General features: G+C 39.3%; 2 protein-coding genes across 2 annotated transcripts in view; both read left to right on the top strand.

Annotated features, from left to right (window-relative positions):
* The first annotated feature begins 16,112 nt into the window (after positions 1-16,112).
* LOC124586307 lies at positions 16,113-17,330 on the top strand. The gene has a single exon (XM_047131416.1). The coding sequence runs from the start codon at positions 16,113-16,115 to the stop codon at positions 17,328-17,330; it is 1,218 nt and encodes a 405-aa protein (XP_046987372.1).
* Positions 17,331-21,161: 3,831 nt separating this feature from the next.
* The window catches only part of LOC124608153 (golgin subfamily A member 1), a 130,862-nt gene continuing 127,947 nt past the window's right edge, over positions 21,162-24,076 (top strand). The window contains exons 1-2 of the mRNA XM_047139963.1: positions 21,162-21,766; positions 23,790-24,048. Coding sequence (XP_046995919.1) covers positions 21,536-21,766; positions 23,790-24,048 — 490 coding nt within the window. The 5' untranslated portion in view covers positions 21,162-21,535. The remainder of the gene's footprint in view (positions 21,767-23,789; positions 24,049-24,076) is intronic.

Genomic DNA, 24,076 nt, shown 5'->3' with positions numbered 1-24,076 from the left:
AAGGCTGGTGTCTATCGTATCCCTTGAAGTTGTGGCATGTCATATATTGGTCAGACAATCAGGACTGTGGAAGACCGGTGTATTGAACATAAGTGTCACACATGCTTACAACAGCCGAGCAAATCTGCTATTGCAGAAGATTGCCTTGACACCAGTCATCCTGTGGAATACAACAACACGGAGATTCTGGCTTGCATGTCCAGTTATTGGGATAGTGTCATTAAGGAAGCTGTTGAAATCAAACTGTCAAGCAACCTTATAAACAGAGATGATGTATTTTGTCTAAATGCTGCTTGGAATCCGGCTCTGTCTTTCATCAAAAAACAGAGGGACAGGATTAGCGCTACCTCCGTTCCCCCCTCCCCCCCCCCCCCCCACTGTTGATTAATAGTCACTATCGATATTTCTTATGTTGGTTATCTTTGGTTGTGTGTTAACTTTACAGTTACTTGTTCTCTGTGTGGTATCCATGGAGGTAAAAATTCTACCTCCATGGTGGTATCTTCATTGTTTTTCCTCTGTGAGCCGAGGTATTAAATTCCCTTGCACATTGCTTCCTCCTTGCAGTTGTGCCTTGAGAATGGCAGGGTGTGCTCCTGCCAAAATATCGGCTGTGGTCGACGACGTCACCCGTCAGCAAACCCGTAAATTATTTGAACAACTATATTTTTCTCCTTCATTTCGGCTGACTTTTTCGCTTAAAACATGTTTGGCAAAACTCCTCTCATCTAGCCACAGTTTTTCCAAGCAAGCCTGTACACGTTCAAACAACATTTGTCCGTTTAACTGTAGTTTGTAACAGACACTGTCTGTCTTCGTACGTATATTGACAGTAGTGAGAATGACCACAAATGCAGGCAAGCCAGTCCTGGCATTGACGTTGGCGCTGTGTTTAAAGAAGAAAATTAAGACTCTGGTCCAGGGAATTGCTTAAAATGGGAGATTTGCCCACAAATATCTGTTAAAGGAAATATTACTCTCAGAACCCAATGATTACATCAACTCTCTTTGGATGGGTAATGAAATTTTTTAAAAATTTGTTAAGGTCCTCCTAAAGGAGCAAACTTGTCTGTCGACTTCATCCTTATCTAGCCATGGATGTGTCAAAAAAAGTCTGTGCATGTACCAAGAAAGCTTGTGAATTTAACCTTACGTTTGAAGCAGAAGCTTTTCGTGTAAGCTGTATTTTGGCACAAGTCAGAATGGCTACTAGTGCAGATAAAGCATTTGTAGTAGCTTCGAGAGCTGTATCAAAACACTCTTCAGAGTAAAGACCACAAAAACAACAATACTGACTCTGGCACTGTGTTTAAATAAGAAGGAAACAAGACACTGGTCCAGGGAATGGTTTAAAATGAGACAGAAATATACAACTGAAATCCTGCTAATGGAAATGTTACACTCAGAACATGAAGATTACATCAACTTTCTGGACAGTGAAAAGTTTAATAACATGTTTAGCATTACTTCGCCCTCACATAGAAAAAGAAGACACTAGTATGCGAAAATTTGTTCTCTTTTACTTATTTCTCTAAGACAGTCCGTTAAAATACCACAACGTACGAACATACAGCCTACATCGCCCGTGGGAGAACTGGAGAACTTAGATTTTCTTTTATTTCATTCCACTTCCACTTTAAGTGACTATATGTGTAAAATATTGATTTTGTCCATAACCTTTTTATGCATAATATATGACTCGGGTAGATGCTATCTTCGTAATTTTCAGTGCTATTTTGTTTTTATACTTGACCACCTTTCTCATGTGTGTGGAAACTCACGATGAGATAAAATGTAATAAAACAATTTTTCACGAAACATATGCAGTGAAATATCGCCACAAATAACGTCCGTCAAACTTTCCGTCAATCAAAATTTCTGGCATACACGTCTGACACGATCTATGCTTGATAAACACGTCAAACAGCACTGTACATGGTCGAATATTTGGCAAGCATAGTTAAGTTTGACAAAACGTTTGATTGTTTATGGGGGACTTAAAATGTTACTTAAAGAAAATTCCTTCATTAACTTACGTTCCTGTTTATACTGGGTGTCACTCGTAAGAGTCGTCAGACGCGTTTTCTGTAGTGCTGATATTTCCAGTTTCGTATTTGCAATGTGCTGCCACAGTCAGAGCAAACAATTACTGCTCATCACGTGTTTCCTGTGACATCCAGTGTCAACCTAAAGCGTCAATTTGTTTCCGGCTACAGACGAAATAAGTTTTTTAAAGCGGCAGTTTACATGTCCCTTCGATAGAGCAGTTCCAATTAATCTAGTGCGATATTCGTATTATCAATATGTATTAACAGGAACAGTAACGAAGAACACAGCGACAGAATAACATTACTGCATGACAGTAGCAGTCAGTGTGGGTAAAGGGAGTGCTGTCGTTGCTGAATACGGGCTGTTCTTCGTGTTTTACTGTACCTATTAATACATATGGACAAAACTTATGTTGTGCTAGACTACACTACTGGCCATTAAAATTGCTACACCACGAAGATAATGTGCTACAGACGCGAAATTTAGCCGACAGGAAGAAGATGCTGTGATATGCAAATGATAAGCTTTTCAGAGCATGCACACAAGGTTGGCGCCGGTGGCGACACCTACAACGTGCTGACATGAGGAAAGTTTCCAACCGATTTCTCATGCGCAAAGAGCAGTTGACCGGCGTTACCTCGTGTAAGGAGGAGAAATGCGTACCATCACGTTTCCGGCTTTGATAAAGGTCGGATTGTAGCCTATCGCGATTGCGGTTTATCGTATCGCGACATGGCTGCTCGCGTTGGTCGAGATAGAAGCGTCTCGCGGGCCCCGAGGAATCATGACGTCATATCATGGCATGACGACGTCTCTCATCCAAGCCAATATCGCTGGTAGTTTTCGAAACGCGGATATTCTTTGAACATGGCATGCTGATGTCTTGTGGATTTGTGTGCGTTAAAGCTTTTCAATCACGGAAAAAAATTGATAATACTTGCTGCAAAAGCACGTGTTTGCAGACGAGAAAGGATAGTTTATATTCCAGACAATGGACGGTAAGTAACTTCCGTTAGTAATCTTATCATGCGCAAGAAAAGTAAAATGTATGATAAATCTACAGAAATTTCATTCTTTGTGCCTATAGTATTCTGATGCATTATGTTACTCAGTAAAGTTTCTTTCAATGCATCTATGTGGATTATTTGTGGTAACGGCGTATTCTCATAACAAATGGCTTCGGTATTTAAGTTGCAATCATCGTAACTTTTTCCTGATCAAAAATTGTGTAGTAACTATATTCTAACAGTAACCTGCACATTTGAAAACCTTTGAATGTTCACAATTAATCATTGATCATAGTCAGTATTTTTGACAGTAAAATAGATATGAATTGCAGTGACTGAATCCAGATTTGTGAGTGGTGTAACGTGTTTTTGTAATGGATGTTTCAGAGTTTCTGAAGTGAAAGTCCAAGGAAAAGAAGACAACGAGGAGTAGCTTCTTTGTCTGTTTCATGGTTTATAGGCCTATTGGGGAAACTCGCCATGTAAAAAAACGAGTAACGCATCCAGCTTGGTACCTCTATGGTGATGTGGAAATTCGAGCATTGTTAATAAAGAAATTAATTCTGTGTGTGTCTTTCTTTTGATTCCTTTATCATGTTGCTTATAGTAGACCAAATTTAATTAAAATACCCAGGTGATAATTTCAACATAAATTGGACTATGTGCATAGCTGCTTCTCGCAGGCAAAGTATAAATATTTATCATCCTATGGCGTGCGTGTTCACTAGTCAGTTATGGCAAAAGAAATCACTGACTCAAAGCATAATTTGCTTGGTAGACATAATTGGAAATGGCCTTTTTAGTTATAAGTTTACATTATTAGATTATAGTACTCCCTGAGAGATTATCTTCTGCATTTCTTAGCCCTGACATGATTAGGTCTGGAATACAGCATTAAGTGTGCTGTCAGCAGCATGGTAGTCAATGTGTTAAGCAGTCGTTTAGGAACTAGTGTGAAGTATATGCATCTGTACAGCCTTGGCTAAAAAGATACAGCTAGAATGCTAATTACTGTTTCAGGAATTATCCTTTACACAGTTAAATACACTCCTGGAAATTGAAATAAGAACACCGTGAATTCATTGTCCCAGGAAGGGGAAACTTTATTGACACATTCCTGGGGTCAGATACATCACATGATCACACTGACAGAACCACAGGCACATAGACACAGGCAACAGAGCATGCACAATGTCGGCACTAGTACAGTGTATATCCACCTGTCGCAGCAATGCAGGCTGCTATTCTCTCATGGAGACGATCGTAGAGATGCTGGATGTAGTCCTGTGGAACGGCTTGCCATGCCACTTCCACCTGGCGCCTCAGTTGGACCAGCGTTCGTGCTGGACGTGCAGACCACGTGAGACGACGCTTCATCCAGTCCCAAACATGCTCAATGGGGGACAGATCTGGAGATCTTGCTGGCCAGGGTAGTTGACTTACACCTTCTAGAGCACGTTGGGTGGCACGGGATGCATGCGGACGTGCATTGTCCTGTTGGAACAGCAAGTTCCCTTGCCGGTCTAGGAATGGTAGAACGATGGGTTCGATGACAGTTTGGATGTACCGTGCACTATTCAGTGTTCCCTCGACGATCACCAGTGGTGTACGGCCAGTGTAGGAGATCGCTCCCCACACCATGATGCCGGGTGTTGGCCCTGTGTGCCTCGGTCGTATGCAGTCCTGATTGTGGCGCTCACCTGCACGGCGCCAAACACGCATACGACCATCATTGGCACCAAGGCAGAAGCGACTCTCATCGCTGAAGACGACACGTCTCCATTCGTCCCCCCATTCACGCCTGTCGCGACACCACTGGAGGCGGGCTGCACGATGTTGGGGCGTGAGCGGAAGACGGCCTAACGGTGTGCAGGACCGTAGCCCAGCTTCATGGAGACGGTTGCGAATGGTCCTCGCCGATACCCCAGGAGCAACAGTGTCCCTAATTTGCTGGGAAGTGGCGGTGCGGTCCCCTACGGCACTGCGTAGGATCCTACGGTCTTGGCGTGCATCCGTGCGTCCCTGCGGTCCGGTCCCAGGTCGACGGGCACGTGCACCTTCCGCCGACCACTGGCGACAACATCGATGTACTGTGGAGACCTCACGCCCCACGTGTTGAGCAATTCGGCGGTACGTCCACCCGGCCTCCCGCATGCCCACTATACACCCTCGCTCAAAGTTCGTCAACTGCACATACGGTTCACGTCCACGCTGTCGCGGCATGCTACCAGTGTTAAAGACTGCGATGGAGCTCCGTATGCCACGGCAAACTGGCTGACACTGACGGCGGCGGTGCACAAATGCTGCGCAGCTAGCGCCATTCGACGGCCAACACCGCGGTTCCTGGTGTGTCCGCTGTGCCGTGCGTGTGATCATTGCTTGTACAGCCCTCTCGCAGTGTCCGGAGCAAGTATGGTGGGTCTGACACACCGGTGTCAATGTGTTCTTTTTTCCATTTCCAGGAGTGTATATTATGTTAAATATGTATCTAAAACTGAATTCATGAATAACTTTGTAGTCATTTAAATAAAAATACCTCAAACCAAGAAATTGTCTTGAAATGGTAAGGCATATCAAATATAAGTAAATATTTTTCCTCGGTAAGATTAAAGTGTAAAATTGCTGATACCTGGTTGTTACCATGTGATCAGTGCTGGCCCCAGCAGAGCAATGTGCTGTGACCACCGGCACCTTCATGCCAGCCAACGGGTTAATACACAAAACAGGGCAGTGCAAGACTTGGTCTGTAATTGTCATTGGTTGAAGCAACTAAAATTAAATTTCTGAGGTATGCTGCAACTGTGTTATTGGTATATTCCCCAGCATGATTTAAAATCTTTGCATTGAAATGGCACTGAAAGTGTGTAATATATTTTTCAACTGAAAATAGATAAAAATTTATGTGGGAATATATTTCAAGAAACCCTTTCAAACCAAACCTCTCAATTATGTTGACACACCAGTAAACCCACCTGAATGGCACACTGGGTTACACAAGCTTTAGCTGTAGAATAGGTTATTTACACAGAAAACTTTTCATACAAATTTTATTCTAAAGCACACTGAAGTTAAGGGAAAGTTGCAATGCCTAGATGAGATAAACATGGACACACAATAACTCGTTTTGCTCAGATATATGGAAAATTAACTGTAGTAATGATGTATAACATATATATGACATATAACACATCTGAGGTGCAAATTTGTGGAGAGGAGAGATTGCATTGAACCTGTTGTGTATAGTGCATATTTTGTTGCAGTGCTGGGATGATGTCATCCAGATTTCAAAATTAGGGGTCTCATAATGAAACTCTCATCAGTTTTAATATTTAAAAATAAACACGCCTGAAAAAGGAAGCTGAATAGGACTTTAAATTAAATTGCAAAAATTTTCTTGTTTTGCACATTCACTGCAGCTGACACTTAAAAGCTCGTGGCTAGTAGCTCTTATTGACCTTTGTGTCAGCCACAGTGAACATGTTGAAGATTTTAAAGTAACAAAGTAGTTGTTGACATTCTGGTATTAATGGATGGCAGCAGGAAACACAGCAGTGAAATAATGTAAATGACTTAAACCAGGAATTAAACAAGTCTACATAGCTTTGAACACAGTCATTTCACACTTCTTAGTCACTGCATATTTGTGTGCTATAACTAATACAGCAACCTTTCATTTTCTCATCTTTGATCTGGGACACATGTCACATCTTACTTATTTTCCTAGAGCAACACTAGGTTTACTAGATCCACACTTCAGAATTCTGGTAATTGTAGTCCTACTTCATGCTGAAAGTGTGGGTTGATAGCTGTCTCTTCAGATATGATCTCATCAACTGCCATGTCAGAAACTTGAAGGAAAACTGTGATTATTAAATTTTCTGTCAGTGATGATTATATCACTAATGTATATACCACACAAATATTCATGATGCTATAGAATAGTGCAGGGCCATCTTCTGGAACACTTGCTGGGTAGACTAAACAGTGCACTTCACATCCAGTGCATCAGTTTCTTCATAGGTAGTATCATAGTGCACTACTATCTCAGGTTTGATTGTTGCGATGCTCAGTGAAACACCATTATGCCTTGAAACACGTATGTTGTGTGGCGGCGATGGCGAGGCATTGCAGAATCTCTGACCAGAGAGCTATTTGTCGTTCCTAGTCTGCGCTTGACCGCGCGAGAGTTCAGTTCTGTGGCAGTCGAGTTACGAGACAGTTCAGTTGCGGGTTAGCAGTTGTGTGTGAGCAGTCGGCGGGCGTCGACATGGCATTCTGGTCAAGATTCAGGACGAGGTATATTATTTTTAAATAAGGTAATGAAACAGCATTGCGCTCAGCTAATGATGTAAATTAACTGTAACTAATTTGTCCAAGAATCGCCCCAATAATAATTTTGTTTTCAAAGCAATTTTTTAACAAAGAATCCTTTAATGAAAGAAATATTTCCCTTGCTATTCCTTAAAGAAAAGTTTCCCTTAAATTCAAAATTTTTGCAATGAATTTCCTCCAAGCTATGGCGAAAAATAAGAGCAGATGCAGTTTTACTAAGGTAAGAATTACAGTTTAATTAGTGCACAGGGCCTAAGATCGACATTTCGGTCTATTTGCATTTTCATTGTGACTGAGATTTCATTATCATTGCATTGTGTTATATTTTTTGTGGGCAGCTTACATTAGGGTCAGATTGCTAATTTTTATTTAATTGTCATTGTCATTAAATTTATTTGCTGGGAGGTTGCATTAGGTTGTATTCTTGTTAACATTCAATTATTGTGTTTCAAAATTTCTCTGGGGAGCTTACACTTAGCTCAATGACTATTCACATTTAAAATAATATCATTTCATTTTTTTTGTGGGGAGGTTACAGCCTTGAAGACACTAAACTAACAGCCTTCTTAAGTTTTTGAATGAAGGATATAAGTAAGTACTATATCCAAAAACAATTAAGTTTTACATTTTGCTGTAAGAAACTCGTTTGGAATCTTTCCTTTTATTATTATTTTGTACATGTGTGACCTTTTTGTGTCCTCTTCCCAGTTTGACAAGCACATCTGATTTACTTAATGAGGATATTTATGGTTACAAACAAAAAAAAAAGAAAAAACATGTGGTGACAATGCAACCTGCGAACAAAGATCATCTTCCAAAACTTTACGAGCCTAGGAGGTAAGCACAATGATTTGGACATAATAGCATGTTTTAATAAACCAGATGTTTCAGTTATTACTGAGCACTGGTATACCAAAAAAGAAACTTATTATGCACCAATTAACAAAAAATTTCTGCTCGTCTTTCAGTAGGGATATCAAACCTTATGGTGATGTTGCAAAAAGTGCCAATAGTTGGTGCTCAATTCCTTACATATTGAAGGTGTTACTGAACTTTCTGCGATAAGCTATAGATGGGAAAGCTAATCTCTATCAATTGCTTGTAGAGAGAGATAGTAAATACTCTGGGAAAACGGCTGGGTAATAATGCTGATAATTGTTCACAGTTTAATAAAACCTTATCTAACACAAATCAGTTTTCACTCTTAAGAATGGCGAGTGGCATACACTGATCTAACATTACTGATATGTAATACAGGGTACCCAGGACTTAGTACTGGGATACTTTCTTTTGTCGATTTATGTAAATGACAAAATACTGCTCCCTAAATTCAAGGATAGTTCTGTATGCTGATGCTACATCTATTGCATGCACGTGTAAAGGTCATGAGCAACTACAAAAACTATGAAACTGTATTATGAATGAAATAATTCAGTATTTCTATGAAAGTCATCTCATTGTCAGCACAAGATAGCAGCAGTAATGGATTTTCACCCCACAAGACAGATTTTGAAGTTCAGTTGTGCACTGGAATTGATATTGTCATCAAAGAAAACTACTGCTTGGTTACAGTTAAACTTTCTATATTTAACATGTTATAACATGGAAACTAATTACAGTACAAGAACACAACTTGGTAGCATTAATGTCAAGGACATGAGGAAGAGAAATAATGCAGAATCAATTCAATTGAAACACTTTTAATGTTTCCAGAATGAGAAACATCCCCCAGGCTGTGGCTAAGCCATGTCTCTGCTATATCCTTTCTTTCAGGAGTGCTAGTTCTGCAAGGTTCGCAGGAGGGCTTCTGTAAAGTTTGGAAGGTAGGAGACGAGATACTGGCAGAAGTAAAGCTGTGAGTACCGAGCGTGAGTCGTGCTTCGGTAGCTCAGATGGTAGAGCACTTGCTCGCGAAAGGCAAAGGTCCCGAGTTCGAGTCTCGGTCGGGCACACAGTTTTAATCTGCCAGGAAGTTTCACTTTTAATGTGCTGCTACAGTACACCACACCAGTACCATTACTGGTGACGGTGATGGAGGCTGCTATGAAAAGCTTGCGATTTTATTCAAATCTGATGTGGCAAGTTAACAAAACTTTTTATCCATGTGAGTAAAATTATTGTGTAAAATTGATAGCGCAGCTTCTTACAGAAGTCTTTTCAGGGCCCTTCGGAGTCTTTCACTTACATGTCAACATATTTACTCCCTAATAGTATTTGTTGTTCATAATAGGGGTAATTTTACTCTGTTCAGTGAAATGAACTTGCAAAATACTGGAAGTAAAAACAATGTCCATGTAGACTATACATCCCTGCCTACGATTCAGAATGGAATATCACATTCTGATCGAAAGTCTTTAACAGGTTGCTGCTAGACATCAGGCAGAAAACTGAAAATCCTAAGGTAATAAAAAAATACAAAGTAAAAAAAAATATTTTATTAGCTTCTCCTTCTATAATTATAATTAAACATAAAGTTTCGACTCACGAATGCAATTTCTAGTTAATGTTAACGCTAAGGTTCAAATTAACAGGATTTTAATGTTACCATTATATGTACAGCTGACAGTAGTCATTGTAAAATTATGAAATGACTTGTACAAAGTATCAGAGAAAAACAGCACTTAAAAAAAAACCAACCTTTCTAGCTTTCAGGGTTGTTACTTCCTTCCTCTGGGAAGATGAATATAGTTTGTGACTGGAAATGAGGGGAAGATCACTTACACCACCCGTATAGAACAATTATGTGACACATTCATGAGTACTGCTCCAATGTTTGAGATCCAGGTCAGATTTAAGCAACACATTGAAGCAACTCAGAGTCTGGATGCTATATAGGTTACCAGTAATTTCAAACTATGTGTGAGTATAATGAAGATGCTTGGCAAACACATGTGAGAATCCCTGGAGGGAAAATAATGTTCTTTTTGTACCACACTATTGAGAAAATTTAGAAGGCATGAGAAATCTGGGCTCGGATGGTAGATAGCCTTTCTTCCCTCTCTCTGTTTGCGACTGGAATAGGAAAGAAAATGATTTGTAGTGGTACAAGGTACCCTCCACCAGGTACCATTTGGTTGCTTGTGTAGTATGTATGTACATCAAAATACGAAAGAAAATTGTGACTGCCTACTACATTAAGAAGTAATAGTTGAACTAACCTAAGCTTTGTGATTTACTTCAAATGTTTTGTCCCACTGATACGCTCTGACAATCAGTGACTTGCATCTATAGCAGTCTTACAATTTGGAGATGTCAGTAGGCTTACTGCTTAGATCTATTAATATTCCCTCATTGACCTCTTTTTATCTTAAGATCACATAAACTGGATTTTTGAGAAACTGCATACAGGGAGATGTGATTGGCATATAGCTGTCTGTATACAGAAAAACAGTGATCAAAATTTAAGCATATCGGTAACACACACTGGGCAAGAGCACATATCTGGGCTAGAGCACTATACTGGATTTCGCCCCCTTCCCCCCCTTTCCCTAGAAACCTTGGCTGGAGTAATAACTATTTGTAGCATAGTCTGAGGTCTACATTAGGTTGAAAAGCGATAATTTCGTCGACAGTTGTGGAACACAGCGAATGAGAAATAACGGTTGCGATAACAGACAGACGTGTGGCTTTGCCTAATATTTGTTTGCGGCGTATTTAAATGCACTTTCCCACATTTAATGCATTTCTCATAATAAAAAAGTAAAACTACTGGGTCATCCCCAAAAAACATATATTAGAAAATGAACAATCATCCGACGTGTTTTGATGCATATTATTTACAGATATCGTACACAAACTGGAAAAATGCAATGGGCGTTCCACTACGTATCCTTTACCATATTTGATTTGTTTTTCCGCATTTGCTACTGCTGGTATGGGTTCAAAGACAAATTCGTGCTGCAAACGTCTCAGTGGTAGTTAGCCTACATTGGTAAGCTGCAGTTCATGCGTTAAAAACATTTATACACATTGTCCTCAATGCGTAATGTGTGTTATGCTATAAATCACTCTGCCTTTCGACCAATAATTTGTTATCAGTTGGCTTCAATCAATCACGTAAGACTCTAATGTGTAACTTTGACTACGCTGCGGATTATTATGTCACCATAATCCAGATTATTGGCATTCAAACCTTCTTTCTACATTTAATTCTGTTAATGGAAGCTTCATTCAAACAATCTGGATTGATTTGACGTTCCTAAACAATAGCTGATGCCTGATGGCAAGTCTGTACAAACGCTGTGGCCAACGTGTGACGTCACTTACGTCAACAGAGTTGTTTACAGGTCTAGTCACCAGGCAGCGCTGTCACGCTTTCAGCCTTACTGATGACGTCATGAAGCGATTCCTCGGGGCCCGCGAGACGCACGTGTCGAGATCCAATGACTGTTAGCAGACTATGGAATCCATGGAAGTAAGAATAGAGGGAGACGCCGTGACGTCACAGCTGCGAAGTTATGTGAAGCCGAGGGTAGCCATCTCAGTCCGACCAAAACATTGCTGTTGTAAGCTTGTGTGCATAGGCTTGCCGCTCGCTTTTGGAAGAATTTTGCGTTATTATGGTGACTTGTGTGGTGTTCGGATGTACGAATCGTTCTGATTGTGATGCGAAATCGAAGGGAATAACATTTCATGTGTAAGTTGTCTCGTTAAGTGTGATTTTACAACTTCATTGTGAATGAACGTGTGCTACATCGGTACTTGTACTATAGCGTGTTTTTCTCCTGTATGATTTTAGATTTCCTAAAAATGAAAGTCGGAAAGCTCTGTGGGAGAATGCCGTGAGGAGGAAGAATTGACATGCATCTAAATGGAGCACGATATGTTCTCAGCATTTCCGAGAAGAGGACATAGACCGAACTTCCCTTTCAACAGTAAGGCTCCGAGAAAATGCTGTACCATCAGTTTTCCCTACACACCCAAAACATTTGCAAAAGGTATGTTAATTCAAAGAATTAAATTCTTAGTTTTCAAGTTCACATTTCAGTATAATACGTACGTATCGTCGATAATCGAAGTGTTGAGTAACTCACTTTGTCTTCATCATGTACCAAATTAAAAGCTAACACTACATTAACTGGCGTAAAGTATAGGCCTAAACAGTACACTGTGTAGATTTGCCATTCTATGTACCGTATTTCAGTAAATATTGGTGGTAATGAACAATGTTTCCCAGTAGAGTAACTTAACTGAAATGTCCCAGTACGTATTACAAACAAAATGTATTTATGGGGCTTTGGAGGGAGGGTATAGCTAACTTAGTTTTCAGTTTCTATTATTTAGCTCTAACTCCGAAAGTAAAGGAATACGCGTGTGAAGTAAATTATATCAGTTATGTGAATATTTAAGGCAGTAGTTTGTGAACATCTCACTTTGTCCGGTCTACTGTGTTGTACAACATTTTTATTGCACTGTCTTTGCTAGTTAACGGCAGTTATGTTTTAGGAGTAATTGATACAGCTCTAGTTTTACTTATATATGTTGATTTTGGGAGGATTCCTTCGGGTCATTTGAATACATTAATTTCACTTTCCACCTGATTAGGTCCTTACACATAGCTTTTGCCTAGGAATGATTCAAGAGGGGAGGTGCTGGAACACTGAAGTGTTTCTGCAGCTACACAGTATGTTCTAAAGAGATAATCTGGTTCTCCACATTGTCATGTAGAAACAAATTTATGAAACTCCTTTTTGATGAGCATCAGCCTCTGCACACAAGAGAATATTTGAGAATAAAATTCAGGTTTGCTGTTTAGATTATGAGACTACTGAAGCTAACAAGTTTGTCTGGTATAATTATTTAGTGAAATCACAGAAATTAACACCTGGGCTATGTTAAATATAACTCTGTATTTGGGTTGTTTTTGTTGTTGTGGTCTTCAGTCCTGAGACTGGTTTGATGCAGCTCTCCATGCTACTCTATCCTATGCAAGCTTCTTCATCTCCCAGTACCTACTGCAACCTACATCCTTCTGAATCTGCTTAGTGTATTCATCTCTTGGTCTCCCTCTACGATTTTTACCCTCCACACTGCCCTCCAATGCTAAATTTGTGATCCCTTGATGCCTCAAAACATGTCCTACCAACCGATCCCTTCTTCTAGTCAAGTTGTGCCACAAACTTCTCTTCTCCCCAATCCTATTCAATACCTCCTCATTAGTTACGTGATCTACCCACCTTATCTTCAGCATTCTTCTGTAGCACCACATTTTGAAAGCTTCTATTCTCTTCTTGTCCAAACTGGTTATCGTCCATGTTTCACTTCCATACATGGCTACACTCCATACAAATACTTTCAGGAACGACTTCCTGACACTTAAATCTATGCTCGATGTTAACAAATTTCTCTTCTTCAGGAACGCTTTCCTTGCCATTGCCAGTCTACATTTTATATCCTCTCTACTTCGACCATCATCAGTTATTTTACTCCCTAAATAGCAAAACTCCTTTACTACTTTGTGTCTCATTTCCTAATCTAATCCCCTCAGCATCACCCGATTTAATTTGACCACATTCCATTATCCTCGTTTTGCTTTTGTTGATGTTCATTTTATATCCTCCTTTCAAGACACTGTCCATTCCGTTCAATTGCTCTTCCAAGTCCTTTGCTGTCTCTGACAGAATTACAATGTCATTGGCGAACCTCAAAGTTTTTATTTCTTCTCCATGGATTTTAATACCTACTCCGAATTTTTCTTTTGTTTCCTTTACTGCTTGCTCAATATACAGATTGAATAACATCGGGGAGAGGCTACAACCCTGTCTCACTCCTTTCCCAACCACTGCTTCCCTTTCATGCCCCTCGACTCTTATAACTGCCATCTGGTTTCTATACAAATTGTAAATAGCCTTTCGCTCCCTGTATTTTACCCCTGCCACCTTCAGAATTTGAAAGAGAGTATTCCAGTTAACATTGTCAAAAGCTTTCTCTAAGTCTACAAATGCTAGAAACGTAGGTTAAGCACAGCAAATGAACATTTCTTTTGTTTGATGCACTCTTCGTTGACATTCTCCATTGAAAGATATCATTGATTAAAAAGCTTTGGCAGTACCTACTTGTTAACATTATCCACAACTGTGGAACATTGAATATGCACCAACCACTAATGCAAAATTAGATATAACACACAATTATATATCATTAACTGTTGGACCGGTAACTTGTTAACTGACAGCACCCATAGCGATACAGTGTGATAGTTAAACAAGACACCCCAGCAGAAATATTTTACATGTTCAAAGTTTATATTTTTTCAATAAGTGTGTATTAATTGTAGCTTCGCACATGGGAGGCATTTCAAGTTGTCTGCTTAACACAACAACGGTTTTTGTTAGCGTAATGAGTATCTTATGAACAAGATAAATAGTTGCTGGAAAAATAGAATTTATATTTCTGTAAAGGACTAAGAATAGGAGTAATTAGTGGGCTGTAACATTCTGTTCATGACAAAGACTGTAACACCTTCAACCATCTGTTAAAAACAGTTCTTAATGTTTTCCATCCGTTTATTTCATTTAGGGAGACAAGAAGAGAAAGCCACCATTGCGGAAGGAGAGCTCTTCCTTTCCATCTTCAGTTTTGGGTGCTGTCAGCAAAGTGCAGGATGAAGAAGTTCCTGCTCTTGTCCCTGAGTACACTGCAGGACCACCAGAATGTAGTCAGACATCCTCTGAAAGTGAGGAACTGAAGACGAAGTGTGAACACCTTATAAGAAAAACTGATCAGTACAAAAAACAAATTAAAACTCTTCAGCAGTCTAAGCGACGACTTAAGAAGAAAGTGGCTTCTTTGAGTGCTATCATTAAGGTACTGAAGGACAAGCATCTTGTGGATGAAAGTTCACTAAATATACTAGAAAGCATACCTGGAATGCAGAGAGACTTGCTGCAGCGACAAACTGCGAAAGCTGGGGCACAGGCTGTACCTAGGTCATACAGCCCAGAACTGCGCTCCTTTGCCTTGACACTGCATTTTTATTGCCACAGGGCGTATAATTATGTTAGGCGCTGTTTTAATACATGTTTGCCACGCCCCAGAACATTAACAAAGTGCTACCAGTGTGTGAGTGGAGCACCTGGCTTCACATCCGAGGCGTTTAAGGTAATCATGGCGGAAGCTAGTCACCGTGAAACAAAGTTTCCAACTATATGTAGCTTGGTAGTTGATGAAATTGCCATCAGGCAACATGTAGAATTTGATGGTACATGCTATTACGGTTATGTTGACATGGGGTCATCTGTAGACACAGATAATTTGCCCATTGCCAAAGAAGCATTTGTGCTCATGCTTGTGGTTATTAATGCTTCTTGGAAGCTCCCAGTTGGGTATTTCCTGACTGCTGGTATAACTGGTGGGCAAAAAGCCGAGATAGTTAAACAGTGCATTGATCTTGCCAATTCAAGTGGTGTGAAAGTTGTTTCGCTCACATGTGATGGTTCAGCTAGCAATTTGTCAGTGGCTAGATGTTTAGGCTGCAATCTCAATTGTGAAACTTTGAAAAGTACTTTTTCAGTTGAAGGGAATGATCATGAAATGTCATTTTTCCTAGACCCTCCACATATGTTGAAACTTGTGCGCAACACTTTAGGAGATTTCTTTGGGATGAGCAAGGTGGTGTCATTTCTTGGCACTTTTTGGAACTGTTACATAAATTACAGGTCAAGGAAGGGCTCCACATAGGCAACAAGATCACTGCCAGTCACCTTAATTTTTTTTAAAAATAAAATGAAGGTGAAACTGGCTACTCAGCTGCTTAGCAATTCTGTGGCAGATGCCATACAGTACTGTTGTGATATGAAACTCCCAGGTTTTGAACAGGCATCTGCAACAGTAAAATTTATACGCATTTTCAACTGTCTCTTTGATGTCTGCAATTCCAGAACACTTTTACAAAGTGGTTTCAAGCAGGCATTAAATACAGCAAATTTTAGTGCTGTAGAGGGATTTCTTTTAAAGGCACACAGGTACATCAAGGAACTCACTGTTGGTCCAAATCCTCAAGCAATGAGAGTTGTTGACTCAAATAGAAAGACAGGGTTTATTGGATTCCTGGTGTGTATATCCAGTGTTTTACACATGTATAGCAAAGTAGTGGGGGGACAAACTCATGCTCCTATATTGAAGTTTCTACCTCTTTACAAATGTTCTCAGGACCACTTGGAAATGTTTTTTAGTGCTATCCGAAGTCGTGGTGGTTGGAATAACAACCCCACTGCTCGCCAGTTTGTTGCAGCATACACGAGGCTACTAATTCATAGTGAGATCCGTGGATCAGAAAGAGGGAATTGTATAACTTTGGAAGATATTCCCATTCTTACTTTCAGCAGTTCCGATGTTGAAGATCACATAAATAACACTTCGGAATGGTGGCAGTTACTAAGCACGGAAAATAGTGCAGCGACAACTGACAATGACCACAATTACTTTGCTACTGAAATTTATCTCTCTGAAGGGGCAGTCCATATTGTAGTATGTATAGCTGGATTTGTGGTGTGTCACTTAGAGAAAACCTTAAAATGTGAACCATGTTTATCTGTGTTGAGAGGGGATGGTAGCCTTGTTGCTTATTCTCTCATTCATAGAAAGAGTAGGGGATGGTTGGTTTTACCATCGAATGATGTTGTTGACATCTGTGTGTGTGCAGAAAAAGTGTTCAGGTGCTATACTACAGGTAATTCTAAAGTTCCTTTGAAAAATCAGTTTTCCGAACGTGTGTCTGAGGTGCTTAGTGAATTCATATTCAAGCCAGTGTTTAAGGAGTTAGCAGACCACATGAAAAATCAGCATCCCTTGGACAATCATATGATACTGCTGATTAAAGCAATTGCCACACGATACCTCCTGACACGGCAAAAACATGCAGCCAAGAGAATAAGTGATGCATTGCATGAAAATAAAATCAGGACAACCTATACAAAACTGGTACTCTTTAAAGGTCAGTAACTGATATTTGTATACAGAGGTCTAGTGTGTGAGGCATCTTGTATAAAGCACTCATTATATTGAGGCAAACTGGGAATGTAACCTTATTGTAATTAATAAATGATGCACATTCTTCCTTTTCCGTTATGTCTATGTTGTTATAACCAGCTACAAAATGTTTGTCATGTCTGTATCTTAAAACTATTAGTACTAGCATATTCAGTGTATCTATGAAAATTTGTTCCTGGTGTGTGATGGAGTCAGACAATTATAATTTTATGTGTGTGTGTGTGTGTGTAATACCTTTCAAATATATCTTCCTCAAACCAACATTTGGAATTACATTATATGTAGAGTGTTTCCAAATGATTGATACTCCACCATACCAGTATGCAGTACTGGTTCTGCAATAGCTTGTGATCTGTGTGCTTCCAAATAGGACATACATTTTTTTTGAAATATTTAGCCATTGTTTGGCAGAGTATGCTGTAGTATGTTCTAGCCAGTGTTGTCAATGAAGTTTCCACGAGTGACAACATATTAATAAGAAATAGAATTGCCTCATTTTTGTCACATTGAAATACATTCCTATCATTGTGTGGTATGTTATGGTTTTTGCTTGTGTGTCATTACAAATTATATTTTTTGGTGATCTAGTCCAACAGTGGTTTACTCTCAAAAAATGAGAGATAGTAGTGTTCGCAGGTGGGCGTTATTGGTTTTTCACTGCTTCATTGGGCACTAAATTTTCTAGCAGTCTCTCCCCTAATCCATTGAAATGTAACCCATGTGTTGTACAGAAACTACAGCCCACAACGTTTATATCTGTAGTAAGACATATTTTATAAATGATTGCATATTTTCTTATGTTTATTTGCTTGACTACTTTCCTGGTTTATGCAAGACCACTATGATAAATCATATGTATGTGGAATGGTAAATAGTATTACATTTGTATCAGTCAGGAGACTGAGACATTTCTCTCATTCTCAACAAGCAATGATGTGGACTTTGTTACAATTTCATATAATATTTTTTTAACACAGAACTGTGTTATTTTTGAATTCCACAATCTTGTGAAAAAGGCAGTTAACTGAAAAGTCACATTGTAATAATTTTTCTGCATACCTGTAACAAGCAGTTCAACAAAGTGGATAACAGATCAAGAAAAGCTTTTTTGCTGGAATAAAATTCTGAATATAGTACCTAATATTTATGCTTTATTTCATTCCCACTTCCCATTCTTTTTATGAATGAGTAAGGAATATATAGCCTATATTTTTATTAGGATAATGATTTCAAAAGCAAATCCTAGTTTCAATGCTAGTAAAACTTTGTTATTGGCAAGCAATGAAGCTTCTGCTTATTGATTGAGACATTCCACACTTCACAAACTATGATGTAAAGTTTTGCTCCATGATCTGTCTCAATCCCTCCATCATTTCATTTTGCACCACTGTAAATACCTGTCAGCTTGACAAGAAAGGCTTGCATTTAAAAGAATGAAAGTTATAAAATAGGGAATGACATAAACAAAGCTCAATGAAGAGTGGTTTATGCCTAAGCTACCTAAAAACACTGGGACATTGTTGCCCTGTTAACAAATCTCTTCCATACCAAAATAAGAAATTGGAACCTAAGGTAAGTAAGCAATAAGTAGAACTCCTTACTAATATTAAAATGAGTCCCATAGCAGATGAAAATTGGAACACTGTTATACTGCCTTGGCTAACGGACATGTCATTTAAGTGCTGCTGCTGCAGTTGATTTGTTAGTTACTAAAAAAAAATGCCCTAGTCTCATATTAGAGCTGCTGCATATCACTTAAGAGAAGAAATGTGGGTATGTATTGAAGTGTGTACGAACTGTATGGCAAAGAGTTTTGTTTTCTTCCTCAGGGTCAATGTTATCCAAACTGTGTATGAACTGTATGGCAAAGAGTTTTGTTTTCTTCCTCAGGGTCAATATTATCCAAACTGAAAGTACCTGTTTTGTGTATAACAAACACCTAATTTATATTTCTTGGGATTCTCCGCAGTTATATTCCACTTGACAACGGAATGAAGTTGTGCACAATGTGACAGGTTGTTGGCTAAACATTAACTCACATTGAGTTATTTTATCAGACTTATTTATCTGCTGCTTCATTGTTTAAATAATTAACAACAAAGACAGATCATTTGGTTACCTCTTCAGATATAGATGGTGGTCAGAACCGCAATCTGTCTGTTACACATTAGTAAATAGCTGCTACAATACATCATTCTGAACTCAAACAACTGAAAAGTTTTGGTTTGTATGTCACGAAAATCGGAAAAGACGTCGTCACTTTTCGCAAATCTGGCATTGCTTCGTCCAATCAGATGATCGTAAGAATAAGTAAAGAAAGAACCCTGGTTTGTGATACACGTTGATTACTGAATTAACAAAATTGTATCGTTTACATTGAAGACTAGCTATTCGTATTTCGCCTTTACGAGGTTTTATTTTAAACAAAAACTTTGAAACAACCAATCTGATGACGTTACATGCGTATATGGTGCAATTAGCGACTTTAATACACGCAGCGCTATAGCACACTGGCAATGTTTTGGTCAGAGTGTTATGGCAGCGAGCCACGCCCCCATGGCTTCAAAACGTAGTACGGCTGGGATACGTAGCGCCATCTCCCCATATTCTTACCTCCATGATGGAATCGGTGGGTTCAGGAGGGTAATACCGAACGCCGTGCTGGATCCCAACGGCCTCGTATCACTAGCAGTCGAGATGACAGGCATCTTATCCGCATGGCTGTAACGGATCGTGCAGCCACGTCTCGATGCCTGAGTCAACTGTTCCTGAGCCCCATATATGAATGGAATGGTTAAAGCCCTAATAACTGGTACAATGGCATGTACCCTCTGCTACGCACTTCCCAGTGGTTCGCAGAGCATAGATGCAGAAATGAGTCATTGTTGGAATTGGCCAATTCACATAAATTCCTGGATTTTACACTTTGTAGGGATATTAAATGGAATTATCAAATATTCTCAGTCGTGGGTAAGGCAGGTAGTAGCCTTCAGTTTAGTCGTAGAATACTGGGGAAATGCCATCAGTCTACAAAGGACATTCCTTACAAATCACTCGCGCGACGGGTTCTAGAATATTGCTTAAACGTGTGGGACGTGTACCAAATAGAACTAAGAGGGGATATTGAACGTATACAGAGAAGGGCAGCACGAATGGTCACAGGTTTGTTTGATCCGCGGGACAGTGTCATAGAGATATTGAAGGAACTGGACTGACAGACTCTTTGAAGATAGAAGCAAGCTATCCCAAGAAAGTCTACAACAAAGTTTCAAGAATAGCCTTTAAATAATTACTCTAGGAATATACTAAGAGTCCCTACACATCGCTCACATAGGGATCATGAGGATAAGATTAGAATTATTACTGCACGCGTAGAGGCATTCAAACAATCATTCTTCCCGCGCTCTATACGTGAATGAAATGGGGAGAAAACCCAATAACTGGCATGAAGAGATGTACACTCTGCCATGCACTTCGTGGTGGTTTTCTGTGTATATACGTAGACGTAACTTTTAATGAACTGTTAGAAACAAAACATGAGTCAGGTGGAGTCTACTCCCACTCTGTCAGCTCTGCTCATGTATCTAGCAACTTATATCGCCAGAAAATTTTTTCCGGGAGTAGTCCGGCTGTAGGCTGTCACTGCTAGACAAAAAAGGGAGAAGACGCTGCTTATACGCGATTTTGGCTCTGCGCGTGCGTGGAAGTCCGCTGGCAGCTGCTTGAACGATACCATCTCTCACTCAGAACAAAACCAAACTATGGTTTCCTGGACTCACGCTTTGTGATGTTGAATGTCTTTGGAAAGAAACATGGCAGCTAGTGGGTAGGAGTGCCTACTGTAATGTAAATTTCGTGTGCTGGGCGTATATTGAATAGCTAACAGTTCGCTCCAGCAGTATGTTGATAGTGGTTATGGCCCGTAGTAAAAGAAAATATTCTTCCCAATGTATATATGTTGTATACTTAACCTGCTGGTTTATGTAATATTTTTGGATTTTTTTATACGCCAGTGACACATTTGTCAACGTGTAGCAGCTGATGAGATAAAGGAAATAGTGATATCTTCGTTTGTGTCATATTAGTAATCGCAAACTGTTGGGTGACAAGTGTTCTGTTAATACTTTCACGCATAGGTTGTGAAATAAGTTACTGACATGTTTGCCAGTTTGAAGAATAAAATAAAAGAAGAAACTGGAAACGATGTAGCAAAACTTGCTCCAATACTCAGCAGCCCTCCACAGAAAGGGTCTTCAAGGCATTCAAGACAAGGTTCTGGTTCGAGCGTGGGAAGTATATCTCTTGATGGGTTGCGAGAAGATGGTGCTACATCTCCAACTTCGCTTAGCAGGCGTGACAGTGTGGATGTCAAACTTGCAGAAGGAAAAGTAAGACGTTTTTCGCTGTCGACCACTAATACCGAATACCACTATTTGTATATGCATTCATTTCAGTGTACATGCAAAAAAAATTCCTTCGAGCCCATGTTTAATCCTGTACATTTGAACAAGGCCATATTATGTAAAGTTCAGGTTACCTGTACCCTGCAGCGAATGAAGTGTTGTTTGACTTCAGAGGGGAACTGTCATTTGTCGTATTTAGTGCCAAGAGTGGATTGGAACCTGAGATTATATTTAAGCAAACGATGTATACCGATTCTCGCTTTAATACAGATGGTACCTTGTGTCTGGAAAAACATTACTATTATCGAGTTGTAAAACAATATTTATACAACCCTACACATGGGCCTCCTGCCCCCCCCCCCCCCCCCCCACCCCCTCCTTTTTCCCTTGAGTCATACCAGCCTTTTTAGTTGTCAATAGATAAAAACCGTACCTTTTTGAAATATGCTTGTATTGCATATTGAGTAATTTGTGCCATTTAGTTTCCTCATTTTTTATTACAGCCTAGATATTTCTTTGTTCATGATAATTTTTGAAGTAAATGAAGTATGCCTATAAATGTGCATCTTTCACATATCCTGCTCACTACTGAGACCCGAGTTTTGTATGTGGATGACAGTGCTTTACAAATTCACTAATTGATGAATTGAGGTAACAGAGCTAATACTGATACTGCCTCAAAATTTTGTATCAGAAAATAAGTTGATTGTTGTCATGACCAGAAAATGTAGATACCTTGTATTTAATACCTAGGTATTTTTGGAATAATTGAGATGGTCTTGTGCTTTTCATCACACTTATTTGCTATGCACATGCAGTATACTACTTTGATCGTAATTTGCACTAGTTTGTTAAGAGAAATTTGCAATTTTTGATCTCATGTTGAAGTCAGAATGCTTACAATGGACTCTTGTTACTTATAAAGTGGATAAATTGAAATAGCATCTAGAAGCTACTAGTTTCTTACTATGAAATAATTTACCTCCATTCATGTGTCAATAGCAGTTGGCAGTGTAATGTGGAAAGGACAACAGTAGGATATTTTACCATATACAAAATATTTGCATGTCACACTTGACTGCACTTGTGACATTACACGCTTTGCTGTATTGTCATAATGTAAAGCTACAAGCGAATGCCAAAAATGACGTAATTGTCACTGCATGAGGCTCTCAGCTTTTAACTTTAACATCAGCATTATCACTTTGCTTCTGTGTAGCAGAATACACGTGCCATGTTTGGTACATATCTGCACATGCCAAAGAGGCTGCAAAGGCAGTGAACGAGACATGCAGGGTCATTACTGGATAACTGTAGCCTATATTATTTGGCAAGATATGTAAGCAGTTAGTATGTTATGAGGTTACTGCCAGTAAAGGTTTCCTTCATTTTTGTGAGAGGAGTAACATTTAATAACACAGATTCTCATATATAAATAGTACTTTCTCTTGGGAATGACCCACACCAAATCCCTTTAATTATGTGACTAAATAAATATGTATCACATGTCTGGTGTCATGTATTGCTTTGTCAGTTTCTAGAATAACTAAATTACCTTACAAATTAACAAAATATTGAAATTCTGTCCTCTATCCCTGATGGGCTTTAATTTTACTATAAGTAGCACAGTTTGAAATCCTTTGCACATACGTTCCTACTAGTACCATTCTGTTAGTTCTTGTGCAAGTCATATTTTAATTTATTTTGTTATAAGTGGTTTCGTCATATGGCTTTGGATTTTCTCTAGATGTACAGTAAACTTAGAACTGACATTCAACCTGGCAAGGTTTACACACAATTTAATGTGAATCTCTTCAGCTTTCTCCAAAGCTGTCTATGAATGTGTGGATGTGCTCCCCTCCCCACTTACACACACTTAAATTATCTGTGCTGGTAATAAGATCCAATTTATTGTCTTGCTGGTGTCACAGTGGTGTGCTGTTGTTGATAGTTCCAAACAATCAAGTTCAAAATGATTTATGCTTGCTTCCGTGCTTTTATTTGGCAGGTTTTAAGCATGAAAGAGATAAAACGTCTTGAGAAAAGAGAAGATGACTGGAAAAGAGCAATGCAGAAGCGAGAAGAGGAATGGAAAAGACAAATGGAAAGGCAGGAGGAAGAATGGAAGAAAGAAATGGAAACCAAAGAAAATGAATGGAAAAGATCATTGGAATTGTTAGAGAAAGAAAAAATTGTTTTGGAAGAAGAAAAAAGAGAAGTAGTGAAACAGAAACTTAGTTTGGAGGAAGCCTTAAAAGTGGCTGAAGGTATGTATTCTTTACTGCTGATGAATGA

The sequence above is a fragment of the Schistocerca americana genome, chromosome 1 (genome assembly GCF_021461395.2).
Source record: "Schistocerca americana isolate TAMUIC-IGC-003095 chromosome 1, iqSchAmer2.1, whole genome shotgun sequence".
Lineage (NCBI taxonomy): Eukaryota > Metazoa > Arthropoda > Insecta > Orthoptera > Acrididae > Schistocerca > Schistocerca americana.
Note: the sequence above shows the minus strand (reverse complement) of the source record. Positions and strands in the feature narration are given on the sequence as shown.

Coding starts and splice junctions, on each gene's coding strand:
- LOC124586307 (XM_047131416.1), top strand. CDS start 16,113: ATGAAGGTGAAACTGGCTACTCAGCTGCTTAGCAATTCTGTGGCAGAT.